The following is an 18,978-nucleotide window of genomic DNA, read 5'->3' as shown; positions in this document are numbered from 1 at the left end:
CAGCTTATCTCTGCAGTGAGAGAGACAGAGAGAACTGGTAGAGACAGACTCAAATCTGTAGGGCAGAGACTTGTTCAGCACTCTAGAACTGTAAGTTATTTTCTTTGTTTGAATTTGCATTAAAGAAGATTTTGATTCAAGAGTTCTGAGTCTTTACATTAATGTTCTATACTCTGGTTAACTACATGCTAATCTCCTGAGTAGAAAGCTTATCAGGAGACACAGCAGATCAGAGAGTTATGTGAATTGCCCCAGATCAGAAGAAGCGTCAGTGGGATTTGAACAGAGAAGGGAGGCAAAGGTTCAAATCCCACTGACTCTGTGGAGGCAGTCCTTCCAGAGAATAAACCTCTAGAACTAAATATAGCAATCTGCACATCACAATTATGTCCTTTGTTATTTATTTATTTTTCTTACTAGTTATATTTTGCCTTATGCACCCTAGTATCCTGTTGGTCCTAGCCACCACCTAGCATAGTGTTTCACTACCTTGAAATTGGATATAGTTTCCCAAAATTCTCTTTTCTACTTCATAGGCATCAGTGTCTCCTCCCTTATAGTGCACCACTGTCTTGGATTTCTATGTCCAAAATGCACAACTCTGCATTTTGTATTAAAATTACTGTTAAGCAATTGACTCTTCAAGCTTTCTTAAAGTATTTCTCATATTACCTGTTCCCACAGGCTGACTCTTTACCTGCAACAGTTGACTTGCTGACCAACGACATTCAGGATTTCTTGCCAAGGATTGCCTCAAGAAATCATTGAATTCCTCTGACCTGCAGGACCAAGTAAGAAAAGTAATTCAGAGTAAATCCCTCTTCAAAACACCACATTTCACCATCTCATGACTCCTTTCACCCAATATCAACTTTATCTCACTTGACACAGAGTGACTCCCTCTCCAGAATAAGACAATTCAGTGTGTCACATGATATAAAGTGACTGCCTCCTTAGAATTACCACAGCTCAATATTCTACATGCCAGAGAGCGACTCTTTCACCAGAGTACCATAACATACCATCCTACAGAATGATTTCTAGTCTGGAGAATTAGAGCTCACTGTCATCCCCAGAAGTGTTCCACCATGCTATGTGCTGTAAGTAGACAGTTATTTTGAAAGGTTATGAACTATCCTCAATGGTGACTTTTGGTGAAGCTGTAAACACATCTAGCAGGACAGAAACTGATGTCTTTGCACACATCTTCCTACAAAAGGCAGCAGTGGTTAAGGTTACACACAAACACTCAGAGGCAAATTATTGCCTGAGGCAAAAGATATGGTAGTATCCCTCTCCAAAGCAGAAGGGGCCTGGGAGTCCCCCTTAGAGTTCCAGTCAGGCTGTGAGTGGGAATATATGTGGGATTGAGGGGTACCTAGGGTGGGGTGGTGTGCAGGTGAGAAATGAGTATTTAAGACAGAAGAATGTGTAAGCCCAACCAAAAATGGTATGAGTGAATGGGACATTGCTGGATGACTCAGAGTTTATTTTATTTATGTATTTAACACATTTATACCCCACATTTTCCCACTTAGTTGCAGGCTCAATGTGGCTTACACAATACCGTAGAGGCGGGCTCCAGTTCGGTAAAATACAAATACACAATATAGTAGTAGGCATATAAGAAACATAAATATAAGCAACAAAGAAATAAAGAGGGGGTGGTGATAAAAGTCCAATACGGTCCATAGTTTTGCTGTGTCGCAGTTACATTATCAGTTACATTACCTATTTAGGCCATTTCTGTCTAGTCACTAAAGAGAAATACAAATAGAAAGCAATGACATTGAGTTAACTGTTGACAACAAATGGTTTATATTGCTGAATACTGGGACTGTGTATTGAATAAAGTTTCTGTTGTATGTGGGGAAAGGATGGGAAATGGTTTTGGAAAGAAGAAGAAAAGCACAACAACAACAAAAACTTTTGTGTGCTACTGGGCAAAAACCATTTGTCCTATACTAAATTCAGTGTGCATATTCCAAATCCGAAGTCAAAATTATTGTAACACGTCAGGAAATTTTGTTATGCATAAGTCTGCCCAAATGAATTAAGCACTTGGAAAGCATTGAATAATTTTTAACAGAACGAGTTTTACTCCAACAATTACCTGATCTACGTCAAGTTTTCGTAGTAAACAATATATAAACATGTAATGGAATAACAACATTTCAAAAAAGTCTCGTATTCCAGTTTAAAAGTCTTACTTCAGCAAGGCCCAGTACTGTTAAAAGTGCTTCAGGCATCTGCTTTTGCGTTTGTGACCAGTCATATTTTCCCATTGCAAAAACCAGCAGTAGTCCCCCATCATGTTGGGATTCCAGTGGCCTTGATATCTGTTCTCCATTGTACAAATGTCTTTATGGAACCTCTCTCCATGTTCGTCACTTACGTGTCCCAAATTGGGTGGGAAAAAGTCAAGATGGGAATGTAAGAAATGCATTTTCAATGACATTCGGCAGCCAAGTTGTTCATATACTTTAAGCATGTTGTCTACTAGTTCAGCATAGTTTTCAGCTCGTCTGTTCCCAAGGAAGTTCTGCACTACTAACACAAATGCATCCCAAGCTGCAAGTTCCAGAGGGTTGAGTTTTGTTCTGAATGTGTCATCATGCATTAGTTTGTTGATTTTGGGGCCAATAACAATTCCAGCCTTTATTTTAGCCTCAGTTTTCAGTGTGCTAAACATCTCCTTCAAATACTGGAAACCATTTCCATCACGATCAAGTGCAATTACAAAATTTTTTATTAAACCAAGTTTAATGTGAAGTGCTGGAAGATAAACTTGAAGTGGATTGACCAGTGATTTGTGTTGTACATTGTACTGACCAACTGTGTGCTCAACCCTGAGAGGCCACTGTCTCATTTTGTAATGATTTTTGTCATCACGACTGTTCCATAAGCACAAGAAACACATATGCTTCGTGTACCCTAACTGTAGGCCAAGCAGCAGTGCTACCACTTTCAGGTCAGCACAAATATTCCATTTATGTTCAGAGTATTTGATCATTTTCAAAATTAACTCCATAGAAGCATGGGTCTCTTTCATTCCAACCCCATGAGCCAATGCAACAGATGGTTTTTCGTTATCATTGTGCAACAAGACAGCTTTCAAACACGTTTTGCTAGAGTGTCTGAATAGCCTCCATTCATCGGGAACATGTGTACCATCTAACTCCATCATAAGACCATTTACATCAGTACAGAAACAGACAATCGCTTTCCATTGCATAGTTTGCAGCTAACTTGGTGTGTCGATGACGAAAGTGTGAAGTTGTGGTGCTTCATTGTAGCAAATTCCATTCCCGAAGTCTAGAAGCTAGCAGTTCTGACTTTTCTTTAGATAATGACAGATCTCTTACCAGATCATCTAAATCTGATTGGCTCAGCAAGTGTGGCTGACCCTCCAGTTGTTCTAGATCAGGAAATACATCATGCCAATCAACATCTTCTTCTTCATCAGGATCAGAAGCGTCAATTTCAATTGCCGTTCCTGCTGCGGGAGGGGCAGGCACTGGATTCTCTACATCGTGTGGTACTGGTTTAAGAGCAGACTCACAGTCAGGATACACAATTTGTGACTTGTTTCTCTTTGAATATCCGGCGATTTTAGTCATGCAAAAAATAACAGTCCTGAATGGGATTTTTTTCTGCTCACGCCAAACCATCAGCACTGCAAAAGCCATTCCAATTTACCATTCAACCACTGCGTTAGCCCAGAGTACACACACTTGCAACACAACATGAGGTGCCCAGCTTTTATCTTGATCTCCAATTGACAGTCAAAGTAATACTTGTAAGCAAGGCGCACTCGCTTTGTCAGATTCTTGCGCTGTCAGTGTATTTGCCACATATGTAGCGAGAAATTGTCCGGATCGTTAACCACATTTGCGTATATCCATCTTGCCTTATATACTTACTGCTGACATCAGCCAATAGACCTATCTGAGCGCATCCGGACAGGTCCGGGCATGTCTGTTGGAATATTTCCAATATATAATGCATTAATATTATAAGTGAATAGGCTTTGCATGTATAACTTAAAATCTAGACGTGTCAGGCAAATTCGAAGTTCATATTTGGAATTGGTGGGTTCAATTTAGTATAAACCTGATTTACCCACAGTTTCTCCCACTAAGTGTGAATGGCCTAAGGGAATTCCTGAGACAGAGTTTCTTTCCCATGTCCTTTGAGGAAAGACCACTTCAAAGACTCTTTTTGTTGTAACTGAAAGAGGACATAACACTTGCAGAAGACATCTTTCTGTCTAACACAAAAGATTCATACTGTATCTCACAAAGGAGAGGCAGACCTAACTCCTTTAAGAAAAGGATCTCTGGAGCCAAATGGCAATAGTTTTATGATAGGCAACAATAGTTATCTCTGAACACAAAGAAAACCCATGTTACAATATCAACATAGGATCTGAGCAGGCAAGAGAGAAATCTAACACCTATCTGTAGGGAAACAGCTTTGGTCTTTAGAATACGAATGACTTGGCTATCAGAAGCCTGAGAAAGCAAGACCTCAAAAAAAGGAGTAATTAACTCTTGCCTCCTCTTCTTAGAATTAGAATAATAATTAAGAATAAAGGAAATATACTAAAACAAAAAGATCAAAAGACCTGAAATATATTCTTTTGAAGGTATGACCAGAAGAGAGATATTAATCTAAAAACACCCTGTCACTTCATGACAATAGACCAAAATGTAACTTCTAAAAGAAATGTAAACATAGGCCATGCACATCCTTTGTCATAAAGATCCTGACTGTATCCTGACTGTATTTACAAGATGCTAATTAAGGAGGGAAAAGTCCCTCCCTCCCTCTCTCTTGCTCTTTTGTACATAAGTACATAAGTACATAAGTAGTGCCATACTGGGAAAGACCAAAGGTCCATCTAGCCCAGCATCCTGTCACCGACAGTGGCCAATCCAGGTCAAGGGCACCTGGCACGCTCCCCAAACGTAAAAACATTCCAGACAAGTTATACCTAAAAATGCGGAATTTTTCCAAGTCCATTTAATAGCGGTCTATGGACTTGTCCTTTAGGATCTACCAACCCCTTTTTAAACTCCGTCAAGCTAACCGCCCGTACCACGTTCTCCGGCAACGAATTCCAGAGTCTAATTACACGTTGGGTGAAGAAAAATTTTCTCCGATTCGTTTTAAATTTACCACACTGTAGCTTCAACTCATGCCCTCTAGTCCTAGTATTTTTGGATAGCGTGAACAGTCGCTTCACATCCACCCGATCCATTCCACTCATTATTTTATACACTTCTATCATATCTCCCCTCAGCCGTCTCTTCTCCAAGCTGAAAAGCCCTAGCCTTCTCAGCCTCTCTTCATAGGAAAGTCGTCCCATCCCCACTGTCATTTCGTCGCCCTTCGCTGTACCTTTTCCAATTCTACTATATCTTTTTTGAGATACGGAGACCAGTACTGAACACAATACTCCAGGTGCGGTCGCACCATGGAGCGATACAACGGCATTATAACATCCGCACACCTGGACTCCATACCCTTCCTAATAACACCCAACATTCTATCGCTTTCCTAGCCGCAGCAGCACACTGAGCAGAAGGTTTCAGCGTATCATCGACGACGACACCCAGATCCCTTTCTTGATCCGTAACTCCTAACGCGGAACCTTGCAAGACGTAGCTATAATTCGGGTTCCTCTACCCACATGCATCACTTTGCACTTGTCAACATTGAACTTCATCTGCCACTTGCACGCCCATTCTCCCAGTCTCGCAAGGTCCTCCTGTAATCGTTCACATTCCTCCTGCGACTTGACGACCCTGAATAATTTTGTGTCATCGGCGAATTTAATTACCTCACTAGTTATTCCCATCTCTAGGTCATTTATAAATACATTAAAAGCAACGGACCCAGCACAGACCCCTGCGGGACCCCACTAACTACCCTCCTCCACTGAGAATACTGGCCACGCAATCCTACTCTCTGCTTCCTATCTTTCAACCAGTTCTTAATCCATAATAATACCCTACCTCCGATTCCATGACTCTGCAATTTCTTCAGGAGTCTTTCGTGCGGCACTTTGTCAAACGCCTTCTGAAAATCCAGATATACAATATCAACCGGCTCCCCATTGTCCACATGTTTGCTTACCCCCTCAAAAAAATGCATTAGATTGGTGAGGCAAGACTTCCCTTCACTAAATCCGTGCTGACTTTGTCTCATCAGTCCATGTTTTTGTATATGCTCTGCAATTTTATTCTTAATAATAGCCTCCACCATCTTGCCCGGCACCGACGTCAGACTCACCGGTCTATAATTTCCCGGATCTCCTCTGGAACCCTTCTTAAAAATCGGAAGTAACATTGGCTACCCTCCAGTCTTCCGGTACTACACTCGATTTTAGGGACAGATTGCATATTTCTAACAGTAGCTCCGCAAGTTCATTTTTTAGTTCTATTAATACTCTGGGATGAATACCATCAGGTCCCGGTGATTTACTACTCTTCAGCTTGCTGAACTGACCCATTACATCCTCCAAGGTTACAGAGAATTTGTTTAGTTTCTCCGACTCCCCCGCTTCAATATTCTTTCCGGCACCGGTGTCCCCCCCAAATCCTCCTCGGTGAAGACCGAAGCAAAGAATTCATTTAATTTCTCCGATACGGCTTTGTCCTCCTTGATCGCCCCTTTAACACCATTTTCGTCCCAGCGGCCCCCAACGACTCTTTGGCCGGTTTCCTGCTTTTAATGTATCTAAAAAATTTTTACTATGTATTTTTGCTTCCAACGCTAATTTCTTCTCAAAGTCCTTTTTTGCCCTCCTTATCTCCGCTTTTGCATTTGGCTTGGCATTCCTTATGATCTTATCCTGTACTTTCCGTGGTTCTCTTCTCCACTTTCTGAAGGATTGTTTTTTGGCTCTAATGATTTCCTTTATCTTACTGTTTAGCCACGCCGGCTGAGTTTAGTCTTTTTTCCCTTTTTTCTAATACGTGGAATATATTTGTCCTGAACCTCCAGGATGGTGTTTTTTAAACAGCATCACGCCTGATGCAAGTTTTTTACTCTGCGAGCTGCTCCTTTCAGTCTTTTTTTCACCATTTTTCTCATTTGTCGTAATCACCTTTTCTATAGTTAAACGCTAGCGTACTTGATTTCCTAGTTTTCACTTCCTTCAATGCCAATATCAAACCGATCATATTATGATCACTGTTATCAAGCGGCCCTCGTATCGTTACCCCTGCACTAGATCATGAGCACCACTAAGGACTAAGTCTAGTATTTTCCTTATCTTGTCGGCTCCTGAACTAGCTGTTCCATGAAGCTGTCCTTGATTTCATCAAGAAATCTTATGTCCCTGCATGTACAGATGTTACATTAACCCAGTCTATATGCGGGTAATTGAAATCCCCATTATTATTGTGTTGCCCAGTTTGTTTGCGTCCCTGATTTCCTTTAACATTTTCCGCCTCCGTCTGTTCGTCCTGGCCAGGCGGACGGTAGTACACTCCTACTCACTATCCTTTTCCCCTTTGCACATGGAATTTCAATCCACAGTGATTCCAAGGAGTGTTTGTTTCCTGCAGAATTTTCAATCTATTTGATTCAAGGCTCTCGTTAATATACAATGCTACCCCTCCACCAATCCGATTCACCCTATCACTACGATATAATTTGTACCCCGGTATGACAGTGTCCCACTGGTATCCTCCTTCCACCAGGTCTCAGAGATGCCTATTATATCTAATTTTTCATTAGTGCAATATATTCCAACTCCCCCATCTTATTTCTTAGGCTCCTGGCATTCGCATATAGACATTTCAAACTATGTTTGTGTTCCTAAGTACATCATGCTTAGTACTGACAGTATTAATTGGCAATCTTTTGTCTGATTTTTATTGTTATTTAAGATACCCGATCTACTACAATCTCTTTTGCAACCTCACTATCAGGATACTCTATCTTCCCTGTTATGGTGATATCTTTGAAAGATACCTTATCCCGAACCATGCTCTTTGAGCGACTGTCGGCCTTCCCCCATTTCTAGTTTAAAAGCTGCTCTATCTCATTCTTAAACGCCGATGCCAGCAGCCTGGTCCACTCTGGTTAAGATGGAGCCCATCCTTTCGGAATAGGCTCCCCCTTCCCCAGAATGTTGCCCAGTTCCTAACAAATCTAAAGCCCTCCTCCCTGCACCATCGTCTTCATCCACGCATTGAGACTCTGGAGCTCTGCCTGTCTCTTGGGCCCTGCGCGTGGCACAGGTAGCATTTCAGAAAATGCTACCCTGGAGGATCTGGATTTCAGCTTTCTACCTAAGAGCCTAATTTTGCTTCCAGAACCTCTCTCCCACATTTTCCTATGTCATTAGTACCCACATGTACCAAGACAGCCGTCTCCTCCCCAGCACTATATAAAATCCTATCTAGGTGACGCGTGAGGTCCGCCACCTTCGCACCAGGCAGGCAAGTCACCAGGCGATCCTCACGTCCACCAGCCACCCAGCTATCTATATGCCTAATGATCGAATCACCAAGTACAACAGTTGTCCTAACCTTTCCCTCCCGGGCAACATTTGGAGATATATCCTCGGTGCGAAAGGATAATACATCCACTGGTGGGCAGGTCCTGGCTACAGGAGTACTTCCTACTTCACCAGGGTGATGCTCTCCTTCTAGGAGACCCTCCCTCCCAAGGTAGCACAGGGGCTACCTGACTGGAGGTGGGACTTCTCTACAACATCCCTGTAGGTCTCCTCTATGTACCTCTCTGTCTCCCTCAGCTCCATCAAGTCTGCTACTCTAGCCTCAAGAGAAAGAGAAAGTTCTATATATTATGTCTTTGCCAGATAAGAAGTTGGTCAGTGTATAGTGCACTCTGCCCCATGCCAGGGGATAGAGAGCCTGACCTGACCACTTTCCATTGTCAATTCATGTTTTTCTCCTCTTTTCTATACTAGACTATACTTGACTATTTTCTTATTTTTTTATCCTAATCTCTGGATAATTAAATAAACCAGTGTTAACCCCCTGGAAGCGCTTCCTTGGTCTCTTTTGTCTTTGTTGCAGTCTAAATAGTGCTTCCAGTTGTCTGGTTCTTTTAAGGTACCGGTCGAGGGGATTGTATTTGTGTGAGTAGTGCCCAGCCGTGATTAGAGACTCTGGAGGCGTGGCACGAAAAGCACAAACAGTATCATGTTGAACTAGCTCTGAGGCTGGACATAAAACTGGAAGGTAAAGAGAAAAAAAGGTTCTCTCTGAAGGAAGAGATCCTAGTTAAAAAAGGAAAGACATCAGTTATAACATGTCCAGATGGAAATGGCTGAAAATTGAAAAATGTGTTCTGAGTAAATGCTAAATTTACTTGGAGGGGAATGAAGTGGTGTGAGAAAAATGTTGATGATAAATAAAAATATTTCTAAAAGGTTACGGGTCACTGAGAGGAGTGACAAATACCAATGAAGAAGATGGGTTGAAATGATGTTATTGTGTGAATAAAGTGTTAATGTGGAGTTTGTGTTGCTTCAAAGGAAAGGGAGAACAAAAACTTGAGATAGAATTCCTTGCCCTCATGGGACACTAACTGGGAGAGAGTGTAATACCCCATGAAATGGTATTACTAAGCTTATGTATGATAGACCTTTCCAGAGGCCCTGGAGGGAGGGAGGTCCACACCAGAAGGCTGAATTGGTGGGATGTCCTTGGGTAGGAGGAGGCCCAGCCCAAGGGAGAGTGGTAGTGAAATAAGTTACAGAAAGAAAGTGTATCCCTGTAGAGAGTCACAGCAGAGTTTGGGTTTAATAAAAGATGTTGTAAGGAGGTACACAAGGTCTTTAGTTGCCTGTATCCTCACCAGGACCCTAGGGAGCATTGGGGGATCCAGGAATGAAGGAATAAATACAAGCTGGCTAAAGGAGCAGTTGCTGCCCCTATAAATGGCAACTGGAGAGGGTATGACAGCTTCAGGGAAGGGGAGTCCAGTCTGGGAGCAGGACCAAGACAGGGGAAGCCTGTACAAGGCAGGAGTGTAGGCCTTTGAGGTATACTGTTGGAAGGACAGCCTAAAGGGTCTGTGCTTGAAAGTAGCGGATTGAAGTCAGGAGTAATAAAGCAGTTTTGGATTATTTGCTGACACAAAAGGATGGGTAAAAGGACAGGAGTGGGGACAGAACCAAGAGCATTGCTAATGATCTTAAATGGGACTTTAAATAGGAGAAGAGCTGGCATACTTGTTTGACAGCTGAAGTTAAAGATGTGTTGCATTCTATAAAACTCCTGGAGTGTAGTGTTGTCATTGGCAAGACAGTGAGAGCTGGTGTTCTGGATGGAGTGAAGTGACACCCCGAGATTTTGAAGCCCAATACCCCAGATTTCTATTCCAGAAAATTTACCCACTCCCAGGTTGACTGCAGGTGATATGGGATTTGAGTGCAGTGGGAGAGTGATCCCCTATGACACTGTGACCGGAGAGAGAGAGAGAGAAAATAAATTGTGTTTTCCCTATGACCTAGGTCAAGGTTTTTGTGGTGCTAATTTCCCCTCCTGTGACCGGGGGGGGGGGGGGGGGGGGGGGGGGGGACTTGTTAACTTTCAACAGGTGGCTCTTCAACTGTGTATCCAGTACTATAACACCATTCAGAAATTGACCCCTGAGGCAAGTGGCACTCCCACCAAAACATGGACCGTGTCTGATCACTTTGCTTCTACTGTTGGTGCTTTGTGAATAAGTTTGCTTTTTACTCTGAGACTTTGGTCTTTGTAGAAGCCGTCACCCATCCCTACTGTTTGGTTGATTGTTAATATTCAGTTAATGCCAGGGTGGTCTGATGCATGGTCAGGGCAGACATAAAAGTTATCTAGGACCTACCAATATTTAAGAGTGATGCCCAGATAAAAAGCAGTCCTAAATATGCCCAGTTATCAGTAGTACCTGCATATTATATATGTACCCATAGAAAGGCAGTATATCAAATCCATAACCCTTTACCCAGATAACTTCCAGGTGCATTCAGTGCCCCAGTTTCCCCTGTACATGAATTGAATATCCAGGTCCAAAATGCCTGCACAAGTCAGCATTTCAGAAACCACTAAGCGCCATGGGCTCAATATTGCCCAGCTCATCTTTAGAAAATCAGGAAGGGGAGAGTCCTATTAGGTTAAGAAAGATAAACCATAATGGGTATGTCTACAGGTCTGTGATGGGGTTGAATTCATGGAGCTTTTGCTTTGTCACATGATAAACTCACCACTTTAAAGGGACACAAAGTCTTGGTGGATCTGACTTGGTGATTTTCAACAATACCCTCATAGGGTTAAGCTCATGATGGGGAGGCTCGCCTTCAGCCATCTCAATAAGAGTAATTCCCAGGGACCATATATCTGCTTTGTAGTCATAGGGGACATCCTTAGAGGTCTCACAGAGTACCACTTCTGGAGCCATCCTGCATCAAGAAAGGAACATGTGATGAGAGAGACATCCTTGCTTCCCCTGTACTCACATTTCTCCTCTTCTTACTCTAACACATATCTCCCCCACAGTCATTTTACAGCAGGTGCAAAACACATGATGAGAAATTCTGCTGCTTCCCATACACACATATAACCTCCTATTAACACATGATGAGAGATTCTCCAGTTTTCTCTGTACATGCACACCTTTCTCTCTATTGTCTTCCAAGGCACACGAATCCTGAGCTATCATGCAGCAAGAGAAGAATACAGATTACACCTGGAAATTTCCTGCATTTGATTAGTCTTCCACTCAGAGAACCTATCTTTCACTCTTCCACATTGGAGTAGAAAACTTGTGGTAACAGGAGATGGTTCGGGCTGCTGAAGCAGGACAGATGAACCACTCAGCACTGCCTTCTGCAGTTGGTAGCAGCAACACATGTCATAAAGACTCTTAGCACAATCAGGATTAACTGTCCTGCAGCCCCTCCCTCTTCCTTACACTCCTGTGCTTTCTACTCAAAAGAAGGGGAGGGGGTAGTAAGGACAGGCAGTACTTTGCATGGTCAGAGTTCCCATTGCCTCTTGGGGGCCCTGTTTCAGGAAACTTCTGGCAGGAGGGGAAGAGGGTAGAGAGCTGGAGGAGAAAAAGATGGCTCCGGTAGGAGGAAAAGCGAGTAAAGAGCTGGAGGAGAAAGAGATTAGGGAACAAAAGAATGGAGAAAAAACATGAGGGAGAGATGAGGAGGAGAGGGATGGGCAACAGATAGAAAGTTCTCCTGCCTGCTTCCAGAGACAATGGGTAGGATCCAGCCAATGGGAAAGCAGTGGGAGTGGGGGAACAAGAAGGTAGCTCTAGTCACAGGAAGGGTAGAGCTGGTGGAGGGGTTCCCGTGCTGTGCAAGTAAGACTTTTGCATGAGGTGGAATAATTGAGTTCAGCAAGGGGCACTGGGCTGATCTTGGAGAAAGCTACTAAGTGTCTGGGAAAACAGGTGCTGAGAAGGGGTAGGAATGGGAGGTAGTGTACAAGGGGGCTGCTGCAGGCTGAGGAAAATAGCTGTCAGCAACTGCAAGAACTTTGCATTAGTGCTGTTGATTAATCACTGTTTCTGATTTAACGTGCAAATGTTAATGGCGATTAAAATAATTCATGCTGTTAATGCTGACTGCCATAGCCTCCGCATCCACCCTTTCCCAAAGTCCCCCATGAGCATCCCATCTCTCAAATAGCCCTCCCCCCAAAGAGACTCCTTCCAGAAAAAACCCTGTTGAAGACAAGCCTGATGAAGACACCTCAATCCCAGAAGTGTAGCCAGGTTGAGGTGTCGGGAGGAGCGGCGAGCGGATTGGTAACGGTGCCGGCGCATATTTTACACATAGCGTGAAAAATAGGTGCTGGTGCAAGTCCATTTGGGGAAGCGATTGTTTCCCTCCTGAGCTACCTGGCTGCATCTCTGCTCAATCCCCTTAGGTCTAACTTAACGATGCCCTAGTGGTCTAGGGTAGGACAGGCAGAAATAATCCCCACTCGCTACTACCTATGTCGATTTTGTTTGAAAATGTGGCCATGGCTCATAGCATTGGTCTCGTGGTACTACCACTAGGGTTCTCAGCTCTAGTGGTAATACCACAAGACTACCACTACAGGTAGTAACCACCATTCTGAACCTGGAGCCAGCATAGGAAGGAACGAGTGGGCATTGCTCCTGCCCATCCTCCCCTAGACCACCAGGGAATTAAGGTAGGCCATGGGGGGGGAGGGCCTACAGAGGAGTGGGGGGGGGGGGCTTTCAGAGGGAGGATTCGTTAAGAGGGACTCTTCAGGAAAGGATTGCTCTTCTGGGGGTGGAGGTGGCACCATGATAGTATTCTTTATGTTGTGTGCGTCACATGGAGGGACATAATCGAAAGGGGTGCCCACGTTTTCCTGAGGACGTCCTCACACGACGTCCCGGCGAAGGGGCGGGGAAACCTGTATTATCGAAACTAGATGGGCGTCCATCTTTCGTTTCGATAATACGGTCGGGGACGCCCAAATCTTGACATTTAGGTCGTCCCTAGAGATGGTCGTCCTTAGACTTGATCGTTTCTGATTTTCGGCGATAATGGAAACTAAGGACGCCCATCTCAGAAACGACCAAATGCAAGCCCTTTGGTCGTGGGAGGAGCCAGCATTCGTAGTCCCCCTCACATGCCAGGACACCAACCGGGCACCCTAGGGGGCACTGCAGTGGACTTCAGAAAAAGCTCCCAGGTACATAGCTCCCTTACCTTGTGTGCTAAGCCCCCCCAAAAACCCCAAAACGCACTACCCACAACTGTAGCTACGTCATGCAAGGTTCCACGTTAGGAGTTACGGACCAAGAAAGGGATCTGGGTGTCGTCGTCGATAACACACTGAAACCTTCTGCTCAGTGTGCTGCTGCGGCTAAGAAAGCGAATAGAATGTTGGGTATTATTAGGAAAGGTATGGAAAACAGGTGTGAGGATGTTATAATGCCGTTGTATCGCTCCATGGTGCGACCGCACCTTGAGTATTGTGTTCAATTCTGGTCGCCGCATCTCAAGAAAGATATAGTAGAATTGGAAAAGGTGCAGCGAAGGGCGACTAAAATGATAGCGGGGATGGGACGACTTCCCTATGAAGAAAGACTAAGGAGGCTAGGGCTATACAGCTTGGAGAAGAGACGGCTGAGGGGAGACATGATAGAGGTATATAAAATAATGAGTGGAGTGGAACAGGTGGATGTGAAGCGTCTGTTCACGCTTTCCAAAAATACTAGGACTAGGGGGCATGCGATGAAACTACAGTGTAGTAAATTTAAAACAAATCGGAGAAAATTTTTCTTCACCCAACGTGTAATTAAACTCTGGAATTTGTTGCCGGAGAAAGTGGTGAAGGCGGTTAGCTTAGCAGAGTTTAAAAAGGGGTTGGACGGTTTCCTAAAGGACAAGTCCATAAACCGCTACTAAACGGACTTGGAAAAATCCAAAATTCCAGGAATAACATGTATAGAATGTTTGTACGTTTGGGAAGCTTGCCAGGTGCCCTTGGCCTGGATTGGCCGCTGTCGTGGACAGGATGCTGGGCTCGATGGACCCTTGGTCTTTTCCCAGTATGGCATTACTTATGTACTTATGTACACCACTACCATAGCCCTTACAGGTGAAGGGGGGCACCTACATGTGGGTACAGTGGGTTTGTGGTAGGTTTTGGAGGGCTCATATTTACCACCACAAGTGTAACAGGTAGAGGGGAAGGGCCTGGGCCGCTTGCCTGAAGTGCACTGCACCCACTAAAACTGCTCCAGGGAACTGCATACTGCTGTCAGGGAGCTGGGTATGACATTTGAGGCTGGCATAGAGGCTGGCAAAAATATTTTAAAATTTTTTTTGAGGGTGGGAGGGGGTTATTGACCACTGGGGGAGTAAGGGGAGGTCATCCCCGATTCCCTCCGGTGGTCATCTGGTCAGTTCGGGCACCTTTTCGTGGCTTGGTCGTAACAAAAAAAGAACCAAGTAAAGTCGTCCTAGTGCTCATCAGGGACACCCTTTTTTTCGATTATGGGTCGAGGACGCCCATGTGTTAGGCACGCCCAAGTCCCACCTTCGCTGTGCCTCCCACACGCCCCTGGGAACATCCTTTGGTCATCCCCGCGACGGAAAGCAGTTGGGGACGCCCAAAATCGGCTTTCGATTATGCCGATTTGGGCGACCCTGGGAGAAGGACGCCCATCTTCCGATTTGTGTCAAAAGATGGGCGTCCTCTTTCGAAAATAAGCCTGTTGATGGCCCACCCATGACCCATCCATGACCCACTTGCATGTATGACTCCATCATGGTTACATGCTAAGCAACTTTGGCACATACTTTAGAGAATAGCACCTAGCACATACACATGAAAGCCAATTTTTGGTGCCTCTGACACAAAGCTATAGAATGATGGGGATTACTTTGTGACATTGTTTCTACACATACCAGTATGGGGTGCCTATAAAGGAGGAACGCCGCTGCATCGTTTGGGAATTTTCGCTGACACTCCAAAATCTGCTAAAGTAAAAATGAAAAACAATAGTGATAAGCCACATTGAGCCTGCCAGTGGTGGGAAATTGTGGGGTATAAATGATATAAATAAATAATAAATACATAAATACATAATAATATTCAAGACATGGCTGTTCTAAGGTGCTGTGTGATTGCCTCTGGCAGCTATTCCATTGTCATACATTGAAATGCTTCCTTTTAAGTAAGGAGAAGCCTGTGGCTCACAAGTGTTCATCCTTGTGTTCTTTAGACATTTCCAGCCTTTGGAAGAAGAGCAAGCCCTGCTTAGAAAGGATTGTGCTACTGCAGGATTCTCAAGAAGTAACATGCTGCCACATATAAATGTCACGAGGCTGAGGGCTGAAACAGCACTTCATTAGGACTGATTCCAACAGATTATAATATAGCTGTTTTTACAGGGGTAGCATACATGGGGACGAGCTCAGTTTTATAATAATGAAGACTCATGCTTTTGCCTTCTCATTAGAAACCATACACTGCAAAGGTGGGTAGGTGCTTGTTCAATGTCAACTACCTCATCAGTTTTACCACTGAGATTATCACCCAGGGAAGTAACTAATCCAACATCTTCCTAGAGTATGCTGGGATCAGGAGCTACAGGCTGACTCATTATGCTGGAAAAAAATATGGGCTCTTTGTACTATATGTAGTGGTCCTGCTCTTCCTCACAGGAGTTTTGGAAGTGTATTCAATCTGCTTTTCAGAAAATGATGGGTTTCCCTTGGTATTTACGCCTGAAATTTGTTTGTTCAATTTGTACCCTGATGTTCTGGTTTTCACAGCTTTATTAGAGTTGAAGTGTTCCCTTATGCTGCTAGATTTCCTATAGCTTCTGAATGGAAATCTCATACTCTATTTTCCATCACTAGATGGCACCAGAGACTGCAATACGTTGCTTTAATGGAATACCTAACAGCTCTTAGAAGAGATCGACTGGACAGCTTTACTCTAGCATGAACTAGACCTGGCTGGTTAAAAGGTACTTAGCCAACTATCTGGTGATATTCAGCAAGAGTCAGACAGCTGTCTCCTGCTGAATATATTGCCAGTTAGTGGGTAGCCGATTATATCATGTGATATAACCAAACCGGCTGTACACTGATGTGGGTTTGGTGGCCATTTTTGGCCACATGTATACCAGGAATATCTATGGCTGCTTTGAACTTAACCGGCCAGCACCGAATATTGGCTTGGCCGATTATTTATTTGTTGCATTTGTATCCCACATTTTCCCACCTCTTTGCAGGCTCAGTGTGGCTTACAATACATCATGGATAGTGGAAATAAGAAGAGAATAATCATTTGGTATTACAGAAGAATTTTGGATTACATGGTAGTGGAATATATGATAGTAATATAACAGAAGGCATTATTAAACATTTCTGGATATTTGTGGGGATTTTTGTGGGGATTAAGTTCAAACTAGCCAAAAATAAACTGGATATTCAATGATGGTCACCGGAAATGGGCTGGCATTGAATATCTGGCATTACTGCTGACCATAGGAGTTAGCTGGGCTAAAGCCTGCTGTCTGAATATCGGCCCTTTAAGTTAAAAAAAAAAAAGTTGCTGAAGAACTGTCAGAGAAGCTGAAGAATTGTGTTGTCCTGTTTGCCCAGTGATCAGTGCCTGATTGTAACTCAATCTGATCTCTGTGTGTTTGCTGCTGTAGCTTTTTCTTCAGAGAAGGTAGGTGCAACTTTGTCAGTATTTACAAGCCGTGGCATATAGATATGAGTGTAATTTTATAAATATTTTTCTACAGATAAAAGGGTCTGGGGGTATACTTTGGACGTGGCCAGAGTTGTGATGTATTTTATAAAATACCTGACTGCTCTTCTGTATTACATGTACAAATTTATACTAATTTTGGAGCAAATGTAAATTTATGCATTTCTGTTGTGGATCGTTCTAAGTGCCTATTTTATAAAGGCACATTGGCCTTTTTTGTCTGTCCACAAAGGCATCTTGTTATAAAATCAAGAGGATCAATATGTGTGTAATAGTGCAAACCCTGCCAATATGCCACAGCTGCAGCACTAGACAAATGTGGTTTTCTTTATTTTTTTATCATTATCTGTAAGTCAGCAATTCTCACAGGCCCTATCCACTAGTGCAGTACTACTACAGATGCACCTGCACTGACAGTGTTTTTCTATATATTTTATTTCAATTTGGTTTTGATTATCATATGTATGGATATTTAGTTTGATTTACAATTTTGTCAGACCCTTGAGGCAGGTGCACCTTGCACCAAAACACTGTTGGGTCCTTTTATATTAAAGACTGTACCATTGTTCTAGCCTTGGAGGCCCTGATCTGCTTTCTTTTGTTGTTCTTGATTTGTGTACTTTTGGACCCTCTCTTTTGTTACTTGGCAAGAGAAGGCATTTTGCAATGGTATCCTTTGGGGGAAATGGATATCTCTGCATTAGAGGCCATACCCTGCCAATCTTCCCCAATGTAATCTATCTCCTGGTTGTTTGATTCTTTGTGGGGGGATAGAAAGAAGGGAAATGGTTATGATGGTGGGAAACTCTCTGAGGCCAAGAAGATTAGAACTGGGCAGCTATAAAGGTTTTAAAGGCTATTTTTAGCACCTACCCAGTTTGACCTCTCCTGCCAAGGAAAGCAAGAGGTTTCCAGCCTTGAGATCCCTGTGGATAATTCTGTGACTGTGTAGATATTCTAGGGCCTGGAGTACTTGTTTACACACCACCTTGATCTGTACCTCTGTCAGTGGTCGCTCCAGCTCTGTCAAAAGAAAAAGAGGGTAAGTGATAGGTAATACTTCAGGACTCTTCCAAACATGAATAAATCAACCCTATGGACCCTTTGGTCTTTACACTAGTTGCCATGCAGGAGGATAGGTATCAGTCCTATTTGAGGCTCCAGCTGGCTGGGTAAGTAGCACTCTAGTAAGAGTAAGGCAGTACCATACTGGATCTGTGCTTACAATGATGCCAAGTGACTGGTCAGAGAACATCACTGGCAGTAGCTCCAAAGTACCCTCCATTTTTTCAAAAGAGAGAGCTGCTGGTTTTAGCCTTCATATGGGAGAAAACAGGAACAATATATATATAGACTTGAGTGATCATGATGATGACTCACTAATGAGATTTTTCTAGAGCAAAGTAAGAAAAGGACCACATGAAAACAATCTAAGAATTATGTGAAAGGGAGAAAGAGGTTGTGAATTATGGCACTATGAAAATAGGAAGCTGTAAAGGACAGAGACTGTACATGATAGCTGCTGAACAGGAAAAAGTACATAGTATGGCTCAAAACTGGATATTTTGGAATGTGCATTTTTATAATACAATAATCTCTGTCTCCTGCCTTCAAATTACAAAATAAATAATAATGCTAATGGCAGTGCTTAGGGGCTCACTGCCAGCTTTCAGATGGAAGACAAACCAATAGCATTAGATGGAGCCCTCCTCCTAAGGGAGCAATCAATAGTATCAGG

At 43.3% G+C, this 18,978-nt stretch overlaps 1 protein-coding gene across 1 annotated transcript in view; it reads right to left on the bottom strand.

The window, feature by feature from the left end:
* The window catches only part of LOC115469697 (STE20-like serine/threonine-protein kinase), a 233,442-nt gene that overhangs the window by 192,325 nt on the left and 22,139 nt on the right, over positions 1-18,978 (bottom strand). The window contains 5 exon segments of the mRNA XM_030202484.1: positions 698-779; positions 11,237-11,431; positions 15,422-15,473; positions 15,476-15,493; positions 18,114-18,263. Coding sequence (XP_030058344.1) covers positions 698-779; positions 11,237-11,431; positions 15,422-15,473; positions 15,476-15,493; positions 18,114-18,263 — 497 coding nt within the window.

Source organism: Microcaecilia unicolor, chromosome 4 (genome assembly GCF_901765095.1).
Source record: "Microcaecilia unicolor chromosome 4, aMicUni1.1, whole genome shotgun sequence".
Taxonomy (NCBI): domain Eukaryota; kingdom Metazoa; phylum Chordata; class Amphibia; order Gymnophiona; family Siphonopidae; genus Microcaecilia; species Microcaecilia unicolor.
This window is presented reverse-complemented; position numbering and strand designations above follow the sequence as displayed.